This window comes from Nesoenas mayeri (assembly GCF_963082525.1).
Source record: "Nesoenas mayeri genome assembly, chromosome: 17".
Lineage (NCBI taxonomy): Eukaryota > Metazoa > Chordata > Aves > Columbiformes > Columbidae > Nesoenas > Nesoenas mayeri.
In genome coordinates, this window is record NC_137565.1 from 7017526 (window position 1) to 7042653 (window position 25128).

General features: G+C 42.1%; 1 protein-coding gene across 1 annotated transcript in view; it reads right to left on the reverse strand.

Annotated features, from left to right (window-relative positions):
• Positions 1–1308: 1308 nt before the first annotated feature.
• ZDHHC8 (zDHHC palmitoyltransferase 8) overlaps positions 1309–25128 on the reverse strand; it is a gene marked incomplete at both ends in the record, with an annotated part of 96081 nt that continues 72261 nt past the window's right edge. The window contains 10 exons of the mRNA XM_080355402.1: positions 1309–1480; positions 2293–3329; positions 5773–5882; positions 6581–6698; positions 7584–7716; positions 9297–9388; positions 12616–12718; positions 13341–13513; positions 16095–16252; positions 20421–20542. Of these exons, the coding sequence (XP_080211528.1) occupies positions 1309–1480; positions 2293–3329; positions 5773–5882; positions 6581–6698; positions 7584–7716; positions 9297–9388; positions 12616–12718; positions 13341–13513; positions 16095–16252; positions 20421–20542 (2218 nt within the window). The remainder of the gene's footprint in view (positions 1481–2292; positions 3330–5772; positions 5883–6580; positions 6699–7583; positions 7717–9296; positions 9389–12615; positions 12719–13340; positions 13514–16094; positions 16253–20420; positions 20543–25128) is intronic.

Here is a 25128-nt window from a genome sequence, read left to right on the forward strand (position 1 = left end):
GATAAGGAATGGAGAAAATAATTCCATTTGTCCCAAAATTATTTTTGCCAGAGTCCTTGTATTTGTGACAAAAGTAATGCACCCCTTTCTTGGTTTTTATAGTAAAGTTGTCTTTAAATCCAACAAAGCAAATGTAGTTTTCTGAAGAGAGGAAAAGGGAACCTCAGAATGTTAAATAGATTTGACTGATATTATTTTAAAAAGTTGTTCCCCAAGGGAAAAAAATCCAAATGGAAAATTCGTTGTCTAACAGTATTGAAGACCAGAGGGAATGTGCTAGTAATTAGGCAGACAGAAAATTTATATCCTTTAGATGTACGCTTGGCTCAGTTACACACACTGCAAATTCAACAGGTCATGATAACCTTGCTGCAGGATTACACAGATGGCACCAGGGCAAGGCAGTAAACCACGTTATTGCCTAAATCCAACAGGTAACAAGGAGGGTGCAGGGAAAGCAGCTCACGGCTGTTTAAAATATGTTCCCATCCAAACATTTCTTTCTTATCAGCTTGGTTTTGTTTCCGAGTCAGAGAAGCCTTTAAAAACCAGAGGGAGCAAGAGGTCGGTGGAAGACCCTTACTGGTGCTGCAGTCCTTTTCCACGAGAGACGAGCACACGCACACACTCACGCACAGTTTCACACACAGGGAGGCGAATGGCAGACAGTGAGAAGCTGTTACTATCCTTTCTCCTGCCCCTATCCGGGAGCAGGGAGGTTTTTAAAGACAACACGGCGTTCATTGCCCAGGTGCCCTTGTCTTGCTCCTTCCCTGGAGGAGGAACACGAGGCCTGGGAGACAGGGAGCAGTTCTTGCACTCGCAGACTGGCCGCACGGGCAGCCGGCTTTCCACGTTGGTAGGAAAACAGCAGTTGGGCCTCTGACTCCTGCCGGACACATCGCTGGCCAGAAGAACTGGGAAAAAATGAATGATCCAGGACTGACTGTACTTTTTCACATCACAACTGGTACACAACAGGTTTGTTGGACAGACACACGCACAATGGCTTTAGCGCTCTCTTGCATGAAAGAAATCTGGTCGGTGGTTGTGGTGCTAGGTTGCAGCCAGTTCCCACCTGTCAGTTCAGGAAGAGTCTGGTGGACTATACAGTTTTATTCCCTCAAGAATAAGGCTGCAGCTGGTTTTTGGCCAAAAGAGAAAGATGAAAACAGAACAAACCCAAAACAAGAAAAGGAGAGTGGCCGGCTGCTGCTGCTCCTTCTTTGTTGTTATTTGAGTCTTCACAGTGCTCCTAGCTTCATGGCTGGCTGAGTGGATGGCTCTTTATTTTTAATTAATTTTATTTTACACTGAAATTTCATAGGTTGTTCCACCAACTCCAGACACCTTCTTAACATTTGAGTGTCTAGCAGGGCTGACAGGCGTCCCCTGGGAACTTGATGATGAACCCAACCTGGATATTCCTTTGGGCTGTCCATTTATTTTACTGTGCGGTGTCTTCAGCTGCATGTCATCCCTGCATCAAAAGAAATATCAAAAGATGCAATGTGAGTGGCTAAAGTGTGATAGCAGAATGGCTTCATTCAGGATAAACAAGTATCCCTGTTACCATGAGTCTCAGTGTTGCAAAATATTCAAGCATGAGAGCAACCTGGTTGAAGCCAATATACTTGATGAAAAGCCACTGAAATGAGAGAATTGATTTGGCCATTAGGTTAGTGGATCAGACCCCAGTAATATTTGTTAATTTAATTGCTTGCTTAAATGCTTTGTTGAACCAAACTAATTGTGCAAGCATGTGTAGGGTGCAGGCGGGTTTAACTGGCACCACTGTTGACCTTAAGCCAAACTGTGTCTTATAATCAGAAATAAAATACTCAGAAAAAAACTTCCCAGTTAAATATCCAGTTAAACAAAATGATGTTGCTTATTTCTGAAAGACATAAGAGAAGTGAAGCCTAAGACTTCTTTATGACCGAAGACACAAACTGAATCAAGTCAGGAAGTACTCCAGGATGACTGTAATTAAAGACCATATACCAGATGGACCATTTAAAATAATTTAATCTCTTATGACCTGCTGCCAGGGAGCAAGGACAACAAGCTTTCCTCAGAAGTTCTTTTAGATCTAGGCCACTACACACTAAAGCTTAATGTGTCTCATCCCGAAGTTGTTTTGCAAAATGCTGCTGTATCCCCAAACAGCCGAAACCTCCCACCTTCACTGGCCTCCAGCAACCATGTAATCAGGGTCCTGCCTCCAGCGCAGCACTCTGCACTTGCTTCCGAACAGATTGTTTGCTGAGCAGCACCTAAAGCAGTACATACCTTTGTGCTCCCACCGACTGCACCTCTGTAATTTCCACAGTGTTTACAAACGAGACAGCCTTCGGGCCTCCATAAGAAGGTGACCTAGGCATCCCTGTGGGGGACGACGGGACCTGGTGGCCTGGAGATTTGTAGGAGCCATTGCTCACCCTGCCCTGTAGTGCTTGATGGGACTGGACATTATTATTGGCTAAATCAGCTTGCAGAGAGGTTGTGGAAGTCCTTGGTGCTCTTGTCATTGCACTTGAGAGTGAAGACACTGAGGACTGCAGTACAGGGTTCCTTGTGCTAAAACTGGTAGCAGCCATCAGATTGTCTCTAGATCCATACCTCATTGCCATGCTGCGCGGATCTTCAGAGAGCGTGCTGACTTGCTGAAGGCTGTAAGAGCTAGGGGTGTCGTAGACACCTGAGTCTGCAAACACTGAATCGGGGTGTGAGTGGAGGAGCTTCTCCCTCTCCTCCATCTCTTTCCTCTCCTGGATGGATGCCATAATGGTTTTGGAAAGGTTATCATAGCGGACTGGGGAGGGGTCTCGCTGATGTGCAGCTGGACTCCCCAGGACTGGGCTGAAGCTCTGCGGTGGTTGGCGTTGCAGCTCACTCCCCCGCAGGTGGCACATTTTGGCTGATAAATATGGGGAGTGGTACCCAACGGAGCTGACCGCAGAATGGGCGATGCACTTCCTCCCCGAGGGCGACATGGGGTTTAGCAAACTGTCATATGAAAGACTCCCATTTCTGTTTGACAGGGAGTTGGGAGAAAAGATGCTTTTGTAAGGGGTAGAAGCCGCCCCTTCAGATTTTATTGGATGAAGGGGCACTTTGTCTGTCCCTCTCCTGCCAGCAGATTTCAGGCTCAGGGATCGTGAATTGATGGCAAAGGAATCTATCTGGAGTGGGGAAGACTGATAGGTCTTGTGGAGGGAGCTCTTCCGGTAGCTGGGGATGTCCAAGCTGGGTTCAGACTGGTAATCAAGGCTCCTGCCATCCTCTTCTATCAGAGCCCCTTGACTATGTCCCTCCTGCATGGTGATCTAAAACAGAGGTGAACACGAGAAACAGAAGCCAGTGATATGTAAGTACAGGTTTGCTCTCCACGGTGAGTTCATGGGAAGAAAAGAGCTGGAGGCCTCTCAGACTCTCAGCCCAGTTATGGCACAGGTTTGTTGTAAGGAATCCCCTAACTCCTGTTCAGCATATGGCTAAGCACCTCAGAAGCCATAATAAGTGCTAAATAATATTGACAGTAATAAATACGTCAACACACAGACACTGAAAACACAGAAGAGAGATTTTCTAAACTGAGACTTAGGTCTCAGTCAAAGTAAATCAGATTGCAATCTGATAATACTGCCCTTGGAAAAAGCTCTCCAAGTTTTCTGCAAATAGCTCTCGAGTTGAGGGATGTCTGGTTTTGCGTGCTGAGTCAGAAATTCTTTAATCTTCATTTCAACACACTGGGGACTAGCACGCTCTTATCCGCTCTGCTCGGAGCTATGAATATTCAGTAATTCTGAATTTCTAGTCATAGGTCTTTTAAGCACCTAAGCTTAATTAAAGCAGAGAGGCTCCTACCCATCATTTAGACAATAAAATGAAGCAATCTTCTCCTTTTTTTATTGCCTGTGTAGGAGAAAATGGCCACATCAGAGAAGGAAACAGGCCACATTTTATTTATGTGCATTGGAAACAGATATGACTTCACTCTGTTTCACTCTATGCAAGATTGCTTACAGTTGTGTTCACATAAAATGCCATTCTGTGCTAAGCAAATAATTTTTGCTGGTTTTTTTACAGATTTTGCCATACTGCACAATAAATTTGCTACATTGGTTCTGCAAAAAAGCATTATCATCAGTTACATATTTAATCAGAAATACAGTCAATGCCGTTTGTTCTTTATCTAACTTCTTTTAAAGGAGCATTATCTAAAAAAGCCTAACTGGCAAAAATCTGTTTTATTCTAATTTTTTCTTCAGGTTCTTTTTCTTTGAGCTAGAAGATAGGAAAATATGCAAACCAGCTCACTGTCTTCTAGAGCATGGTTCTAAATTTGGCCTTCTCTGGAAAAAAGAGACCAAGTGACAGCCTGTAAAGGAGGAGGAGAAAGCAATGGTGTAGCCTATAAGTATATTTGTGCTATGTATCCTTGTGCCTCAACCCCTCTTTTGTAACAGTTCTCACTGCTTAAAAGCAGAATTATATTGACTGGTTGAAGAACAGACACAGAAGAGACAACATGATCAGATTTTTTTGATGCAGTGAACACACTGTTGTCCCTATGTTCCCTTTCGTAAGTTTTTTCTTCATTCTCCAGACAGATCCAGAGAACAAGATTTACAATGACTGCAGGAAGGCTCAACCCCAAACTCGGTGGTAGCTGGAATTCCACCATCTATTACCATCTGTGTTTTCAAAATGAAAAGGATACAAGAAAAGTTTCCTTTACCATTTAAGGAACATTCTGTCTTATTCTAGTGTTGCTGCAGTCAATTATATATCTCTACCATTTTTCCTTTCCTTACTTATATCATCCCTTTCTTGTTATTGTAGGTGTGACATTGGAGGAGCTGATGAAATTAATTGTATGAAAACTGCATTGTGTGCGGTATGTGTGTTTTAAGGGTATCTCCACTGGTATGTGAAGATTTGGATACGTATTGTAAATATACAAGTTAAACCAGTAATTTTCAAACTGCTATTCCCAGGTGAGGGGGGCCAAGGAACATTTGCAGCAAATCCATGAGAAATACGTGAGAAATACAAGCCTATTAGCAGTGGGCTTAGATAGGCACTCTGCTTCCAAAGGAAACAGTGTAAACTGTTTAAAAACTCCTAAGCAAAACAGAAAACAGTCAACATTCCACAGCAAGTCTCTAATTATTTGGACCTCAGTTTTCCTGATAGGAGGAAATGATGCCAAGTGTTAAGGAGGTTTGTTTTTTTTTTCCATTATATAACCCAAATGCACTGAGAAAGTGCTAAGGAAGGTCACACACGAGGAATCTGCCATTAATTTTAACTAAAATATCTCTTGGGATGCTTTGAAAGTTGTTTCTGTTTTGCAAGCTGATGTGTTAAGGAATCACTGAGAACGTCATCTGTTGGTTAAAGGGTCTGATCCAGAAAAGCACTAAGCACGTCCAGCTCTCTCTGAGGTGAATGGGAGTTGGCACCTGCGTCAGGAGAAGCCGATGGGAGGTGACACTTCTCGGCACCTCAGGATCAGGCCGAGACACAGAAAAGCAGCAGCGCATGCCTGTCAGCAGGACAGGCCTGTCAAGCTCAACAGAGGAAAGCTGCGAAAGCAGACGTTTTCATAAGGAGCAGAGTGAAAATATACACTATGGCACAACAATGCCAAGTGTTGTTATTTACTTCTACACTCTGACATTCACTAGAGCCCGGCGGTGAATTTATCCCCAGCTCCATGTTGTCTGGTGTTATCTGGGAGCAGATTCTCCCAGGCTCGCTCACCTGCTCAGCTGTAGCGTGGTAGTGGACTTTGGGATTGTTGCTGAAAGCTGGTCGATACTTGTACATGGCAGGTGTAGGAGGGCTGATCAGTTTGGGAGAAAGGCCACCTTCTGTAAAAGATTAAAAAAGGACTTTCTATTAAAATGTGTGGATGGAATGTTATCATCCCCAATTCCGCGCTATATACGGTCCTCTGCAAACAGATCGGTTCTGAGAAGAACAAAACTTGCAGTCCTTTTGTGCAGAATTCCACCAAAATCAATGAAGCCCCTGTGGAAATAAAAGTACACTGCTGCCAGATAAGCAATCTAAAGAGACATAGAAACAAGGTATCATGTATTAAGTGGGGTAACATATTTTGATGTGAAGTAATTTTGCCATAATTTGAAATATTAAATATTTGGGTTGAATTCAGCTACTAGTTTTGTTGGGGGGAGGAAGAGGTTTTTTAGTTGTATCAAAGCTATAATCTCACAGTTTTCTAAATGAAATAATTCAGTTTGTAATGTCTAAGCATTTAATGCTAATATTTCTGATTCCTCAGTTCAAAATGATATTTTAATTTAAAAATTGATCAAAAGTTTAAGAAGGGGCTTAAAAGGGTTTAAAAACTCTGTGAAACTGAAATTAAATGTCCAACCTAGGCTTGCATGAACACCTTCAAGCCAACTTTTTTCTCCCTTTCCTGCTGTTTATTCCTGTTTTCACCTGGATCCCTTAACTTTTTTGAAAAAATACTTGAAGCCTTTTAAAGAGGCTGAAATATTTTCTTATTAATAAAAATAAAACACTGATGATGCAACTATACCTTCACTGGTGCCCAGCTGCCCTTTTAGCTCCGAGTACTTGCTTGGATCTCCTTTGGGTGGCAGAGGTGGTTGCACATCCATACCTTTATCCTCCAGACCTTCCAGGCTAATTTTAGACTGCAAATGACCAAAGAATCAATCATTACCCACAACTTGGTTAAGTCACAGCCTGTGTCAGAGTGCTGGCTGTACCACAGAACAGATATACCTATAATGGCAAACATGATTTAGCATCCACTGCAGACAAGGATTGTCATGTGTAAAATTAGCACTGTCATAACAAGCCAGTATAATTTTAAAGGCACTATCCTATTCTGCTGGCTATGCTAAATAACATTATCATCATACTAGCTAATATGTGGCAGAAGACAATGGTGTTTTCTAGCTTTTTTGGTCAACTTTCCAGTCAGCTCTCAGCGAGTAACTCTGCAAAGAGTGTAACAAATGACTATCCACAAAAATCTTTCAAGGTGGCTTCTTCTGAATCCACTGCTTTTTGTAGGACTAAAAAAAGTCCTTCTCTCTATTTCGTGGCAGCAGAAACTGAAAAAACAGGAGAGAAGAGAATTCAGCTGCTCAGCTGAACGTCCAATGTTCCTCTCACTATAGTCTGGGAGCTCAAAACCTTCTTTGAAGTAAAATGGCTGACCTGGTGGTACAAGGGTTCCTGTGATGTGTTAGGTGAGTTAAAATTAATTTGAACACCAAGAGGTGGCAATTCTTGGGACAGAAAGTAACTATTGCAAAGAACAACCACCTCTTCCAAAAGACGCGCAGAGGCATTCTATAACAGTGCTGCAGAAGGGCTGTTACTGGATCAAGAGCTGCTGTTACTGAACCCGGGTTATTTTCAGAGGATGAAGTATATGGTAAGGACTCAACCCCTGTAATTTTCTCCAAAAAGTGCATCATCTCAAAGAAATTTTCAATGTCAAACTAATTCCCAGGCTTGATAAAGCTTAACCCACGTTCTTCAGAAGCAGCGCTTGAAGGCTGCCTTACCTTGCTCCGGTTGAGGTTGGCTTGGATTCCATTGTCACTGATCTTCACTGTGATCTGTCGCTCAGACAAATCAGGTCTGAGGAAAGGAGGCTTCACACTCACCGCTTGCTTTTTCTTGGGCTCAACTATGTACCTGGTTTAACAATCATAATTAAAATAAGCAATAACCTAAGAACAAGGCATAGAGACAAGAAAATCTTCCTGCTTCCAGGGTATGATTTAAGAATGTGTCAGAATCTAGGTGAGCAAGCTCCATTTATTTCAATGGATGTAATAATTAACAAGCAATAAAAATATCAATGTTTTTTGTAGTGAGTAAAAGGAGATGAAGCATTAAAAAAACCTAAGCAATTTTTGAAGCACTGATGGACAAGATGATGGAGAGAGAAGAGAGGCCTACCACCAGTGGGAGCGATTTACTAGATCTGACCTAGTGAACACGAAACATCTTCCCTGTGGTGGAAGATGGTGACAAGGGGAATAAAGAGCCAGCACATGGAGAGTTAACAAGGAGAAGATGCGTTGTCAGTTCTAGCTCACAACACAGCCACTCGTTTCTGTAGTGTGTTTAGAGTGTTCAAATAAATGGAGGTAAAAGAAACAGACAGGTCTATGGGAAGCAACAAATCTAAAGGAAGTAGTTGAGTTTAGATACCTAACTTCTTTCTAGTGGACTAGAATTCTCTAAGTGCAATTGGGCAGTGGCTGTACAATGCATAAATATCAACGCATGCACAAGCTTTCTCTGTTTCACCTAGCAAATAGGACACTCTAGGAGTGATGGCTCAGTGACTTTCAATATACAGTACAATTTCAACAAGTCTTCACAAAAGACAAACATTCTGCTTGCTAAGAGTCAGAAAACAGCCATGATTCTACTCATACCCCTCTCGTAACAGGAGTGTCTCCCAACTTCTAATATCTGGTTCTCTTAAAGTATCTAGACCTGATTTTCAAGTTTTGGTAAGTTTGAGAATCAGCTATACCAGTGCTATACATGTAACAGACATTTAGGACGTATTTGCTGCATAGTGAAGGAAAAGAAGAAGGCAGATAATAATATCAGGGGCTGGAATTGCTCAAGACCCTGAAAAGGCTCAAATAAGTCTTCTTGTAGTACCATCATTAACATGGTTGTAAGCTGGACAGCTCAGCACCCAGGATATTTATACTTCATCTGATCTATTGCATTAAACCCCTGATTTCAAAATGTGAAACGATAAATCCATTTTCCCCAAAATAGAAAGCCATAAATAAAATTCCAAGTTCCATGATGTAGACCTCATTGAAAATCTGTTTTATGATAATGGAAGTGCCAGTGAGATTGAAAACCACAGCAGTCTTAAATTAGATTTAAGTCTTAAGGAGAAAGGCTGATTTTAGATTCTTTCCTTTTCTCCAGCAGATTAGAACACCTGGCCATTAACTGTACAGTGCAAAAAGTCATGTTGGGAATATGGTAACATACTGAAACTTACCTTGTTCCTGAAATCCACTGGATGAAGAAATCCACTAGTGAAGACGAGGATATAGATCTTGATCTAATTTGACATCCTCATTCCAAATAAACATTTCTGGGATGAAGGTTTTGCTTTACTTCTCTGTCATTTCACCAACGGTCTTTCACTTGTGATACCAGCCAAGCACCTTTTCTTCCTCTGTCCCAACAACTACTGTACCTCCCTCATTCTGAGTTGACAACATTTCTCTTACCTGGGAGCCAAGGGGCTGCAGAGCACATGTTCCACATTTCCACAGCATCCTCGCGTAAAAGGATTCACTCCCCCACGGAATTTACCTGTCACCTGGAAACATATTCAGGACGGTGCTCAAACCTCTGGTTATATAAAAGTCATCATCCAACTCTCAAAAAGCCAATAAAAAGCATGTCTTGCTCTGACCCACTGTCCTTCCCAAACAAATCATTTTTCTTTGAATGCTGCACGTCCTCTCTCCTGCTCTAACGCACCACCAGCATCAGCTGCTTCTGGCTGGGAGGCAGGCTGACTCAAATCCTGTCCCCAAAAGGCAGTGAGCTCAATGTGACCATGTGTCCAAGTGGCCAGGTTCACCTCTCCATGCTGCTCCCACATTAGAGTCGTGCCCGTTGTCAGCCAGACATCCTGGTTGATCCCCTTCGCTCCCCTGTCACTTCACTCCTCTGCCTTGGCAAGTTCCCTCCAAACAAACAGGAATGCCAGTCCAACATTCATAACGCTGGATTGGAGCAATGTCTCCTCTCTATCAGCATCCCATCCCAGTAGGAACCACTGCCTTCTGCAGGAGGGTGCCAGGAACGCCCTGGTGATTATGATGTTTGCTTGGAAATAAGCTAGTTTAATAAAAGCCAAGCCTCATTAGACTGGCGGGATCCATTCAAAGCTTCATAAGCATTATAAAGGGTTTGTACTCTACAGGCAGATACTTGAAAGTAACCATATGGGGATAAATACCAATAAAGCCAGGGAGATTAATAGTGGTTGCCATTAAAACCATCACTGTTGCTGTTTGCAAGTAATGCATTTTAATAAACTCATAGTTCTGATCTAGCAACAAGTTTACAGAGTACCAGAAATACTTTAATTACTTGCACATAAAATAACGACGATTAAATGATTTTGCAATATATTATGCTGGCCTCTTTGATGTGACATTAAACTCTTAAAAGGCCAAGAGAGAAATGCTGGAAGTTCTGAGTGTTGGAAGAGTAATCTGATGACTAAAACATGGCTTGCGACATCTGCGTTCAATCCTGGACTTAAACTGACTTGTGCCAGATGCTGGCAAAGCACTTCATATCTCTGTGCCCATTTGCTCAAACACAACATGAAAATAAAATTTCTCTAACTCGCAGATTACAGTACTAATTATACCAGTTTGGTTTCTAAAGTAGTTTGAAGTCCTCTGATAGAAAGCAGTCTCAAAAGGAAGGATATTTATTTACTCCATTCAGAAACTAAAAATACCGGGATATGAGCAGATGTTGGGTTATGGGTTATTTTGATTCCATAAAAGACTTTCAGAGGCATTCAGAAGGCTCACAAACGTCTAAACTCAGCCACTATGCACTCCTAAATCACAGTCTGCCGACTATTAATGCTCAAAGCCTACAAAATCCAGAATGAACAAATACAAAAAAATTACAGTAAACCACCAAAAATGTATGTAGCAGTGGCCTATAAAAAGAGGATGTACAGCTGAGCATATTGTAACTGGGAAGCTGAGAGCAGATAACTAACAGTTTGAGAAAAGTGAATCAGTACTGAGACTGCAGGAGAACAGTTTATGTTTTAATGCAGTGGTCCAGCCAGGAGCAGATCCCATATCCACCGCTCCTGGCTTGGTGCTCTAATTACTTAGATGTGCTTCCTTTGAAAGAGACCTGAAGGCCTGGAACATGCATCCTCCAGCTACAGCAAGGCAGTGTGTATGACTAAACAGAAGTTAAGACTAGATTATATTTAATTTTCAGAAAATGGTATGGGAAGATGAACAAATCTCAAGTGGTTTGGTAGCTCAAGAAACCAAATCAAGCGAGGATGCATTTTCCAATAGTTATTTCAATCAAGTTAAATGCAAAATTCTCAACCTATCTCAATGTTACTGCAGCCACAAGCACAAGTAGTTAGATTTTACTTTTTTTTTTTTTAATTTAATTTTTTCCTTCCTCCTCTGCCTAAAATTATCATGGGCAGTTTTCATCTCTGCACAGAGACAAGTCATGGGCTGAGACCAAAACACCTTGAGTTTCATGCTACTGTTGTAAGCACTATCAAACCTAATACATGGCCAAAATCAAAATTAAGAGCAGCTGGTTCAAAGCAGAGCAAAGAAAAGCATTTAAAGATCTACAGCTATGGTAAGCCTGCTTTGTTCAGAGACCATGTCAGGCAACAATTCAGGATGACTTCAGATTCTTTGCTTATGTAAAACTCCCACACTATTCTGGATAAAAGGTTTGATTGTCTCTTGTGAGATAGGAGACAATCTCATCCCAGTTTACAAAGGCCTGGCCTCAGACAGTCCAATCTGCACAGCAGCCTTAACAAGAGACATAAGCATGAAGCCGTCAGCCTGCAGACCAGCCAGAACAGCACACTGATCAGCCTGGGCTAGAGATGGCCCATAGATGCAAGTGCAGTAAAAATGCAGTAAAAATTCTTATTTCAAAGAGAAAAAGTGAAAAAGAAGTGTGATGTGGAACAAAAAGTTAAAAAATGCCAGCTGTGTGAAGGGTGCTTTGAAGCTGGAGCTGTGAAAGGGTAAAGCATTAGAATACACACAATTAATCAGCTCCCTCTTATGAACTGCAGGGCATGCTATCAATCCACGTCAAGATCTTATATCATGCTATTGATATGCACATGCATACAGGTCTGGATCATACATGCCTACATAGGGGCTGTGGATTATACACATTTGCGTTACTGCAGGGGAACTGAAGTTTTACAGGCTTTTTGGCACAAGATGTCATGTTGGCAGTTGTTTGAAGAAGCAAAACAAGTAGGTCCAATAGCCTCTATGTGAGCTGTGCACATACACATGAAAACAAGAGCGAGACAAAGGAAGCCAGACAAAGAGCCAGCTCAGACCTTGTTATGCACAGTGTGGGTTAGCTGGGGGAGTTCAAAATATCAAGAGACAGGGTGAAAGCATGATTTAATCTTTTCCTTTCTTTCTTTCATTCAATCTCATGATTTGTTCAGTCTGACTCATAAAGTTTGAACTTCTGGGGTTGACGATACTCACCACATAAAACCTATTTCAAGGCTATGAGTAGATTTTAAATGGTAAATAAGCCTGGGGTGATCCTTTGTGGTTAGGAGAAGGGGAAAATCTTTGCTTGTAGTGCACTCCAGAAAAAATCCGAAGATGAAAAACTAGGCACTCTTCCTAGATCTTCACAAAAGCTCCAGTAAGACTGTTACTGCTAAGATGTGCCTCATCTTTTTATTTGCCCAAGCTGATTTGCTGACTTTCCTTCCCAACTCAACATTATAGCCTCAAACACAGAGAAAGGATCGTTTCTTACCTGTTCATTTGTTGTGCGCCCTCGGGCCACCAGCACAATATGGAAGCCAGTGAGACCAATGACTGGAATAAAGAATAACCCAGCCACGCACATGACAGCCATTCTGTATCCAGGAGTTAAAGAAACTGGCATGAGTGAAGGGAAAAAGAGGTTAGGAAGGAGAGAGGCTATCTAAATTTTATCTCAAAGTTAAATCCATCTGCACCTTAGCCTGGGTCCTTATCCTTGAGATGGGGAAAAATGTGATCTCATTGATTCTGGCTCTAATCATGTTGCAAAGACTGTTCTGCACTGATCTGCTAACAGGGGTAGCAGCCCTCAGAGCCAGGGGTTCGTGTTTCACACTAGCATGCAGGGGGGCTGCTTCCAAGGCAAACTCTGCTTTAAAATGCAGTAACAGAGTTTTAAATACAGTAAATAGCATCCAACAGTTTAGAGTCACACCGAATTGGAAGTAAAATTTGGTGAGGCAGCATATCCTTCTGCTGGGTTGTCATGGCACAGAGATAGACAAAAGGTCAGCTATAGTTTTGGGGGTGATCAATTGTTATACAGGTGAGATGGGCACAGAGGAAAACCTACACTAAACATTTACAGGGAAGAGCAATGGGGGATCAGGAGAGGAACAGATCTCCACCAGTTCCAGGAAGACAAACCTGCAGATTAATTCTTGGACATTTTCCTCAAGGCCATCTTGTGTCTTGAAAGACCAAAAAGAAGGATACGTAATGGTGGTATGAGCTGCTCCCAGCTTCTCCATATGGTTTAATATGAAGATGAGTCCAAAGGTGAACACTCCAACCATGTGCGTACTTAAGGACAGCAAGAAGAGAAAAAAATAGCGGTAGTTCCTCCGTCCTATGCAATTGTTGACCCATGGGCAGTGATGGTCAAAATCCTTGTAAAGAAAGGGAGAGATAGGGAACAATATCCAAATGGTTAAAGGAAATACATTGCCTTAGAGATAAATCTGAACCATCATAATGTAAAACTACATCAGACTAGTTCTACAGCTTTACAATGCGCTAGACTGTATAAGGCTCTTCTTAGGACCAAGTGTTTTCTGTATCTGTGGATGGAGAGGTACTTGAGTGTTTATAGGGTTCAAAGAGAGGATATAAAAAAAATGAAAGACAGGCTATTTATCTACTAGCAGCAGCACTAATTTTTTATCACCCTTAGCATGAGGAGTCAATTACAATGAAGTTACCATCACCTAGAATGTTTTGAAGATGCAACACTGCTGCATAATTCTCTGTCCCCCATTTCTGTGTTCATACATCGCTTAACGAATCCACTTTCAGCAACGGACATGAAAAATACTTTTTTTGCCAAGTAGGTTCCCAAAGAAAAGCAACATCTGGATAAGACACAGGCAAAGTTCTGCACAAGCTCATTACTAGTTCTGAACCCCAGCCTAACTATTTGTCTCAGTCAAAAGTTCAAAATACATCAAAAAGTCAAGTCCCTTTTAACAGGAGATTTAATAATGAGGGGAAGCCACCGACACCTTTCAAGTGCCTCTACACAGCAGCATGTATATCTACTTGTCTACTTGCCCAATGTATTTACAAAAATTTACAAAATACAAGAAAAGGATTAGAGTTTCTCAAAGCACATCAGAAGATGATAGGGGCAATTTAATAAAGATCATTTCAGGCTATATCTGAAATGCTGACATAGCATATGTCTATTATGCAAATCTGGTTGTATGCAGCCCAAAATATCTATGGATTATGAAACTATATAAATATCCACTGCTAACACTTCAGTAAGGAAAACAAAAATCTGACTACTTTTGTCACAGATTCATTTTTGGGTCCCTCTGGTCACAGCGGGCTTTAGGTTTTAACTGATTTTATTTCTGTAAGTGTTGTCGGCTTTTGTTGTTCATTCATTTTTAGGAAATTAACTCAAAAGTTTTGCATTTGGGAAACGAATTTTTATTGCATTTTCTAGACTAAAAGTGAAATTATGTGAATTACAACCCTGAATGGGCTCCACACGGACAAGCCAGCAGAGTCACTCCTGTTGCTGCCTCCAAGCTCTTCTGGAACAGACAGGTGAGTGGGAAATAAGCATCACAAGAATCAATAAAGCATGCTGCTTAAAACCATGGTTTATTGATTCAGAAGTCATTATTGCTTTTTGCCTATATTCCTCCACAGCAGTCATAACTTAATTATACAAGCAGAGCTTCTTACTTGCCCACCAGAATAGTAACGAACATTCAACTGATCTGACCATGAATAAAACTTCCGGAGAGCCAGGCAGAGTCACCTTGTGTTCTGCTATTTTATTTAGGTTACTTTTGGATTCTATCCCATTTTAATTTCTGCTGCAGAACTGGCTCCCATGGAGGCCTCATGGCAGCATGAAATTGTGGTGAGTTTTGAGCATCTTTTCCTGAGGAAACTTCATTTGTTGAAAATGAATTTTCATGCTGAGCCACTGGGGAAGGCAGAAGAAAGAAATTCCATGGGACAACTGAGACTTTACCATCATCTAAACAATCCTCGGGATCTAGAATTACTGAAAACATTTTTGTTTTAAAATTAGGAATACACAACTTAGGTTTTTTACAAAAATAACCAGTTCTATTCAACAATTCTCAGCAGTCCAAAGAAACTGTGTGACACAACTTAGGACTATCTGTGGCTATGTCTCTCTACCCAGGGACCTTGGCAGCTCCTTACTTTCCATCTTCTCAAATCCTACATTTGTCTAAGCCCTTCCACAACAGGACAGCCTTGTCCTATTTACTGATAGTTACTAGGCACAGCACTGCTTCCAGATAATTAAAACTTAGATATATATTGCCTTGAAGGAGAAAATGACTGACACCAGAAAAAGCCAGGCAGCCTTCCTCCCACATGTAACTGCTCTGCTTTCTTCGGGACCATTCCCTTGCTTATGGCAAAGAGGATTAGGACAAAAATGGTGTATACAGCATTCCAGCTGACTCTGGTATTTTTTCCCTTTCTGATTAGTAATTAATTTCATTTTAATGGCAGGGCTGAATATATTTTAGACATACTAAAGATTTCATCTTTCTATTGGAAAAAAAAAAAACAACACAACAAACAGATCTTGCAGCAGAGATGATCCTTAAGAAGTGGAAGTTTTATCTCAGCAATAAAAAATCCCCCCTGGAAGCACACTGGTGTGGATACAGCAGTCCTTCCTTTTTTACATTCATGATCCCTTAGCTACTTCAAAGAAGACATAGCCAGCATTACACATTTTATCACTGGCAACAAAGCTGGCATCAAACACGACTGCATAGGTAACATGCATCATAACTGAGGGCCATGTTTCAAATGGCACTAACTAGTAGGAGTCCATCAACAAGGCTACAGCTGGGAACTTCCAAGAACTGCAATACTGGGGGAAGCGCCCAGCTGCATGTTTCCAAGTAGTACATGCAGCTCCATCACTGAGACAAAGCCAATAGATCACGTAATCCACAGAACTGTTACCTCAACACAGTTGTCACAGACGCTGCAGTGAGAGCAGCGCGGAGGACGGTAGAAGTGGCAGGTCGCACACCATTTCATCCGTACTTGGATTCCTTTAATCTCCACATTCTTGTACAGTGGAGCTCGGAAGTCGTCATCTTTATCTTCATCTTCATCTGCTGCTCAATACAAAACCAGGAGTTAGTAGAAATAACACAAGGAAAAGACAAAAGAGCTAATCCAGCCAGTGCCTTGGATACAGGTGCACTGCACAGGCTCTTGGGCTTGTCAAAGAAATAACGGAGTGGTGGAAGCGATGGACTGTCAGAACAGGTTGTCTATGCTGCAGAACACTGCAGTGATCCGGTCCATTGTAGCACTTCCCGTAGGAGCACTGTGCTTACTCACCAGCCCCTGGACAAAGGTGTTTGAGTCCTAGCCAGCATTTACAACCAGGACGATCAAGATAAGCTACACACTACAGTCAAAGAGGGGATGGAAATCACCCAAGCCCTTGTGAGAATTTCTGCTACATGCATTTGGGATTAATTCAGTGCTAGCCTACCAGCACAAAAAGTGAAAGAAATCATATTGACAGAGAGTGGAAGGTTGTACTGGCTCAAACCCCAAATCAACCCAGATGACCGTTAGCGACGATCTGTTCAGCACTCTGGCATCAGCTCACAATCACCCAAAGGCCTGTTGCTCCAGGGAGTCTCATGCCACAGTGCGATACACCATTCTGAAGCCATTTGTGCGCCCACAATGAGCCCTTGCACCAGTATAACCTGTGCTCATCTCTTCAGAGCGTACCCAGAATGCTCTTGCTCTAGTAACAGTACAAACTGGGAATATCTCACCTCTCTCAAAGGCAGCATGGTCTACTGGTCTGAGCATAGGACCAGGAGTCAGGCTTTGAGCTCGTCATTTAGCCTCCTTTTGGCATTAGTAAGATGAGGGTGACAATATGGCAGTCATCTTATTACGGACAACATGGAGGGCAGAGGGTTTAACATCTCAGCTAAGTACTGCTCTAGTTAAGAGGTCATTTAAAAATAAATGTACAAAGTAAAAGCCAGTCTGTAACAGACAAACATATATTGGGAAGGAAAGGAAAAAATGAGAATGATATTCATGAAAGTTCATCTTTTATTCTAGATTCTTATGATCTTTGTTTGCTTTTGACAGAGAAAATCTGAGAAGTTCACATCTATTTAACGCCTGGTTAAACATTATAGTGCAGCTGGCATTGGTTGACTGGCTCCAAATTAGGTGGAATTTGATAATATTGTCCCAGTGGGGCATCAATCACTGTCATTTAGTTCTATATTAAATCTTCTCTAGATGTGTTATCACTACAAAAATGATCCCATTTCCATTGACTTCAGAGGGAGTTTCTCCCTTAGATGAGCTTGGGATCTGGCTCAGCTACAGTATCTACCTTGCAAGAGCACTTTCTGGATTAATGTTTGTGGAAGCAGACTGCTGTGCTGGCACCATTCTCTATAATTTTTCTTCATAAGTGATCAGTGGGATCCTTAGTGAGAGCTGGACTCTAAATCCATTAGGCACTTCCATAAATACAATCTGTAGGTTCTTCAATACTATTATAAACCAGCCCGTGCTACATAATACATGTGAGCATGTGAAAACAGCACACTAGAATGGTCAAACTATTTAAGTTCTTGTAAAAAAAATGACTATGCAGATAAAAAGTCTGTACATTGTGTATATACCTACATGTATATAAACACATTAGTCTTGCAGAACTGACGCACACTTGAGGAGTTTGCATAGATTCACATCAAAAATACTGAAAGGCAGTTTGTAGCTGGTATCTATAATTGGCCAGCAACGAACATTGCCAGTCTCAACCCAAACTGTAAATCAGGTTTGTCAGGATAGCCCCAGTTTCAGTTACTTAATACTTCCTTTCCTTCTCATTAATTTTGGTGTATTACTGGCAACTCGCACAGGGCCAGTCCCAATTCATACCAAAAACATTCAGAGAGCTACGAAATTAAGAAATTATTAAAAAATGAGTAATGGATTTGGGAGTTTGATTCAGGTCCTCTTCAACAATATTGGAATGAGCTGGATTTACTTCCCTGCATAGACTAAGTTCTACCTGCCACAGAACCTGTGAGCTTATACAGTATAGCTAGAAATGTGTTTATTTCCATCTTCCAGTGATCTGAGCAGAAGAATACATTGGTAGAAGAACGTATCATACTAAAAACATTCTCATACTCTGATTCAGTGACACAGGGCAGCCAAGTTCCATGTTTATATAACATAGCACGATTTTTGGTGGCTTCCTTAAAGGAGTCATATGATTTCATTAGTCTCAGCTTTTGTATTGCTTATTTGTTGTTTTGGTTTATGGAAGTAAATTTGTAACTATCAGAAATGTGCTAAAAAGCTTGAAAATCAAGAAGATTAAACCTAGTTCCAATAACAGAAAGCAAATAGCTCTATTGTATATTCATTTTAAATCACTCCTACAACTCTTGAACTCCTTGCACCGGCAGCTCTGAGGGCGGCGTGGGGTGGCGATAGCTTTTTTCACTTGCACACTTGTGATCTGAAATATAATAACATCTGCTCCTCTTTCCTCCCAGCACTGGTATTTACAATCTTTTCTTCTCCTTATCAGTTTTCTTTCTTCACACATCTAAACTCCTACTCCATCACCTTCTTCCAGGATGACTTTCATCCCTTTTCTCGTTCTTTCCACACTCACTTCACTCCCAGCCTCTTCCAGACTAAGCACATAAACAGCATAGAGATATAAGGCCAAGGCCACAAATGAAGAGAAAAAGACAGAAGAAAGGTGAGCTATGGGAAACTTCTCCTCCTGCTTTGCTCCTGAGTCCCTTGTGTTAAGGGAGATGGAAAGCAAAGGAAGTTTTGAAGCTTCCATTTAATCTCCTGGTGCTTTTCCCCTTGAAAAGTCCAAAACAAAGAACTTGTTTGCAAGAGGAAGGTAGAGAAGTGAAGGTGTGAATTTCTAACACACTCAGTACTGATCCCTCCTAGGGCCTGGTGAGCACCTGGCTGCAGGCTCCGCTCTGAAGGAGCCACATTGCACAAAGATACCAGATTCCCAGACTGAGACTTTTTAAAGTGAACAACCTTATTCCTGCTCACCTCCTTCCACAGGCAAAGAGCATGGATGCCTTTGATAGCCTCGCATCCAAAGCATGTTTAATCACTGCTATCTCTGCTGAGATGGAGGAATTAAAAAGTCCAGCAAGCTTGGTAAAAGCTCAAAGTGCTAAAGCTCTTCTGAAAATCTCACTAGCAACTACCTGTACCTTTAAGCACCTAAACACTGCATGACTTAATCTTGCACAAATGACTGAATCTGGCCTTTGCCTTAGTTTGCCTTTACACACAATTATTTCCCTAACTGGAGTGCTGCCACGCTTAATCAGGGATTCAAAAGCTTCAGCTGCAAGGAATGGCAGACAGATGCCCATCATTAGACCCTGCTACCTGGGGAAAACCGGCACTTGCTATTCAGGGAAACCAGCAGGACAGGTACCTTGTTCTTGTCGGGTGGCAATTCAAAATAGATATTGAAGTCAGAGAATAGAGGGGAGAAAGTGCAGCACAGACCCACTGCTTTAGCAAGACTGCCTAGAGCAGCCTCTGCTGCAAACTGCATGTGAATAATTATTGGAAGACAGATCAAATGAGGTGATAATTCTCTCATTAGGATGTGTTAAAAGAGATAGCTGCACTGTGGTTCTCATTACAAACGCTGAGGGATCTTTATCCTATTTAATCAGCTGTGAATCAGTACTAATTTAAGCAGGCATATCTTACTAAACGTATACATTTTTAGACACTCTAAGGCAAGCCTTAGTCATTATCTTTTTTAGCGTTCAGTACTTTTGCATTTGTTTTAAGGCTTTTTTGAAGGTCTGCTTTGATGAAGCTGTTTCAGAAAGTTTAGTCTCCCCCCTCCACCATGCTCTGCTACCTATTGTGAAGACAGTGACTTAAATCCAATGTGCCAGCATGACACAGGGAATGGCACAATCACATCAGTCAGGAGAGCTGCTCAAGGAGAACCGTTCTACACAACCCCATGCCCTCAACTGCCAGGCTGAGCAAGTGCAAGGAGAACTGACACCCAGCTCAGAAGAAAGACAGAGGGTATCCGGCATTTCATTACCATCCCACCTCTACTGCCAGCTGAGTATAATAAATAACTAATTAAAGTCTACAGGAAAGAGTACTAGAAGAAAGGGGACTAGTCAGCAAACTGTATTTGGATACCTGACACCTCCTTTGGCTTGGGTTTTCAACCCCCCCGCCAACAGTCCCATTCTCTGTTACCTCGTGGGAAAACTCCAGGGTCCATGAAAGTTGCCATGCTGAAGTTTGCCAGTACAAACAAGAACACGAGCCCATTGTACACTGGGATGGCTGGGGAGATGGCTTTTGTCAACCAGGGGCACCTGTGGAAAAGAAAAGTTGTAGGTAAGAGTTCTTTTGGCTGTAACATGTAGTTTCTTCCCATCTACCATCATCACATAGAGAAGTAGTGTCATCCCCTTCCCACCAGCTATACAGCAAGGCTGAATTTGCAATTTTAGCCACAGAAATTTCCATAGAGCCATCTAAAGTACAGTGCAGACGCCCTTTGTAAAGCTGCTTTGTTCCATAGCACAGAAAGCACCAATTGTTCACATGGCTCATAGGGCTTTGAAACCCTATTGCCGTATTTGCAACCTTGCAATTTGCTTCTCTGTGTAAAACCTTGATCCCATTGTTGCATTTCTGTTTACCTTCCATATATCCTTGTTGTAATTGTTAATTTTCACTGGTGTAAAGCAAAACAGCATTCTTGAACCACTCATCTCCACAGCAGATACAAAGAGAAGCCCACTCACTTCTCACTGTGCTTCCCTGAGTGGTTTTCAACCCCAAGGAACACTCCGAACCAATGCTGCAAAACCTCTCCTTGGGGAAAAGTGTAGTCAGACCGAGCACGGGCTCTGCAGGTGTCAGCAGAGTGTAAGAATGCAAGAGCAAAAAGAAAGTGGATGGCATTTGTCACGTGAGCATTTTCAGAAACACTGGTAAGGCTTGCTGCCTACCCAGTAAATGTCAATGAGAGAAACTGAAGATAAAGGGTAAAGGAAAAAATGTACGAGACTTTGGAAAGAGGATGGAAAATGCCTCTTAGTTACAGGAAAATGGTTCCAGCTGCAGAAAAGAACACTTCCCACCAGCAGAGGAGGGCAGGACCAAGGCAGAAAATACCATCTTACAGTCAACTTTACCCAATAAAAAGCAGTGTTTATTCACTCAGCCATTTACAACCTCTCTAAAGCTTATCTCTAAACACTAGACCAAACCTACTTCTGCATAAAGATGTTTGTTTGGTGTTAGAGGGTTGCTAAGGGGAAAAATCTGATCAGTCTCATGAATCTTGCAAATATAACAAAGGAAAAATGTGGGACAAAGAATTTCCTTGAAAAAAGTAAGACCCCTGACTGAGCTCCTTATATTTCCACCTGCCTTGACAGCCAGGGACTCCTCCAAAGCTGCGAGGTATTCAGCAGCAATACCTTGCCACCATTAGCATAAATCATACATTGTCCCACACATTCTGGATTGTATTTTGCCTGAATTACATATACAGTTGAATGTTATTATCTGCCAGGCTGGAGCCTGCCGAGAGAAAGAAAAAACAACATCAAACAACCCGCCTTCTCCCAAATCTAATTTGCACTGGTTTTGCTACCAACATGCTGTTTCAAACAGCTGAGAATGGTGTTATTGACCTTGAAGAGATACTGTTAAACCTGTTCATGTGGCCAGTATTAGAAGGGCACCACGTTTTCTCTTCCCATTTCGTTGTGAGTAGGCAGAAAATACTGGTTTGTGCTCCCCTCCTTTTCACAGCCAGGCTTCTAAAACGGCTCCTCTGCAAACAGCTTTTAAAAGGACCTTTCCTTGTGTGTGCTTCAATCAGCCCAGCCTGCAGCGAGGAAAAGATGGGCAAATGAATGAACTGCAAACCTGAGAGCAAGAGGTGTCTGCGGCTGGGGCCAAACCTCCCGGCTGAGCAGGGAAAAAGGAAAATAGTCTACCTATTAGAGGAAGGAGGCTTTGCTACCGCCCTCCGAGGGGGAGCAGAAGCATGGAGTTTCTCCTGGGCATGATCTTGAGCAGGGAAAGGCCCAGGAAATGAAGACCTGTTAAGAAAACAGGAAAGGGCTGAGAGCTCAGTGGAGGAGAGCTGAAATCCTCTGTTGTTGTAGGTGGTTGTAGAGCCTGGATAAAGGAGCTTGTCTTGCAGATGAGCGAGCTCATGGAGATGAACTACCTCAGACAGCCCCAGCTGAAGACTGCTTGCCTCCATGAGACACCCTAAGATCCTTATTTTCCCCAAATGCTGAATTTCAACGTCCAGCAAGGTCATCGTGACTTGCTGCCACGCTCAGTTTCCCTCAAAGCAGCTGCCGATGACTGAAAACCAAGGCAAGGCAGAAGTTTCTCGCTTGCCATGAAATGTGCTGCAGTGGCCTTGCCAAGCAAGTGGCAGGCCTGTCACTGACAGCTTCTGCCAGGTCCTTTGAAGGAATTCTACCCAGGAAAGGGTTCTTCCCTCTAGATTATAGTAAAATTACATTAGGCAATGGGCATGACTGACTTAACTTCTTCTCATGAAGTAATTGCCTGCACAAAGTTATGAAGTTGCCCATTGCTTGTCAAGCACAGAGGAGAGATTTCCTTGGTGGTAAAGTCAAGTAAGTTGGCAAATCAAGGGACAGGAAACTCTTTCTTACAGATAACTAGTGACTCAGAACAAGATTAGGAGACAGACCATCTCAGATGATTAATGTAAGCATTTGCTAACATTCTCGTTTGTGATTTACTTTGTCATGTTCCCAACAAATAAATCAAAACACTAGGAAAAGCTTTAGCCATAAGCTAAACTAAACAGCTCATTTAATGGGTAAATAGTGTATCTGAAAATACTCCATGGAAGTTGAAATAAAGGATAGAGTGAGTCATTGTGCATATTAGCCAGAAGGTCTGTTCACAGTCCTTCTATTTTTTCTTCCCAGAATCTTTATGCAGCATCACAGATTACATAAAATTAGATGGGACAAAAGGGGCCTCATTTGTAAACTAGACTGACTGATAAAAACAGATGTGGAGATCAAATCCTGGCTTGTAACTGTGTAAAGGTCTGAAAAAGAAAATAAAATTGCTTCTAGGATTCCCCAAAAATGATGCATCTTCCCTGTCCCTCTCCCCTAATGCACACATAATTTTAGGCAAAGTAACAGAAATTCTAATCCAAGTCTGGCAGGTTGTTTTATCACTAATCCATCATGTCTGGCTCCTGGCCCTCTGCGCTCTCTGCCTGGAGGAGGAACTGCAGAAATGTCAGCGCAGGACCTGTGGTGTGTTTCTTTTTACTTTGTGCATATCCTCTCTCCAGCAGCAATAATGCCGATCTATGGGACAAATCTGCCCGAACTTTTCAGATGCTTTTTCTAATAGAAGCTGTTACAAATCTAGATAAATGACACACAGATTCAAAGCTTTCTTTGGTTGGTGAACCCAAAATTTCAGGAAGCTACAGTCTTTGTGTCTTTAATTAACTTCACAGCAGAATTATACGGCATGAAGGTTACCACAAATCTACACCTCAGAAGACTCTCTGTTCCCCATGGCCATCACTGCACAATCAACATTTAAGTTAGCTATGAAATTATATGTAAAATGGTGTGTTCTGTTCCAAGCTAGTTTGGATCCCTCACTTGAACCAGCCAATGTGATGGACAATGTTGCTCCTGTTGCGGTTACCAGCCCCGTTACACCAAGAACTGCTCAGAAGAGAAACCTTCAATGGTTTTGTTTACTGCAGAAATTAAGAGCCAGCACGCACCACCGTGGCACACTGGGGATAATTATGGATCTCAAATTCTTCCAAACAAAGCACACAATTACACAGGCAGCATTTTCCTCATAATTATACTTCTCTGACATAGAGTGATTCTGCTCATAACTCAGAGGAGAGTAATTCAGGGTGGCAGATTTAATCTCATTTTATTTGCTCTTGAAACCCTATCGTAATCAAGTGAAAAGTTAAAAAGATTTAACAAATAGGATCACACAACTTGCTAGGTGTCAGATAGACTTACGCATCATCAGCTGCCTTCCTCTGATAAGTTAAACAAAAAATAATCCTTTCTGCTTCTTTGCATGGTGCTTTGTAGCAAGACAAGTTTATGTCTTATAATTATAGTTCACCTACAATTAAGTAATTGAATAGGACAATTTTCTTGAATCCTGCTCTAAATTAATATTTGGTGGTTTTTATGAAGACCTTACACATGCTTAGAGAGGCAGTAAGCCATAGAGCATGGAGCCTGGGATTGCAAGAATCGGGTTTTAGTCTTGGCTCTGACTTTGGCTTGTGGAGTGACTGAAAGACATCCCCTTCCCGCTCCACCCCAGTTAGGCCTTTTACAAACGAGAGGTGAACTACTGACAGACCATCCTTCCCACTGCAGGACAGAGATGGGATCACCTTTGATTTTGCAGATCTCAAAGCATGTGTTAGGGCCAGGCTGGTGGCCCTGGTGTTCACTTCCCTGAAGCCCAGCACTGGCACCCACCACCCATCTCCCGAACTGGGCAGGGGTGAGGCACAGCGCTCCTGCCCCGGGCTGCTGTGCGAGGATGTGTCTGTGATTTATCCAGTAAACAGGGCCAGTGGTTCATTTTACACTGGGGTGCTGGGTGCCTGGAGGCCAAAGACGGGGAGCAGAACGTGGAGCAGGACGCTACAACCCTTCTCTTCCTAACACAAAGACAGTGAAATCTGCTTGTGTAGTGCACAGAGAAGATGTGAGAACCTCAAGAGTACAAACAGGCAGCCAAACTTTGGATACTTCCCCACACCTAATAAGAAGACTCCAGGGATTTTCTGTTTGGCTGCTTAGCTGCACCAAATATTTGATCTGAGATTACCACACATCCTTCCCCTCAGTCTCAAACAGATGGCTGATACGCAACA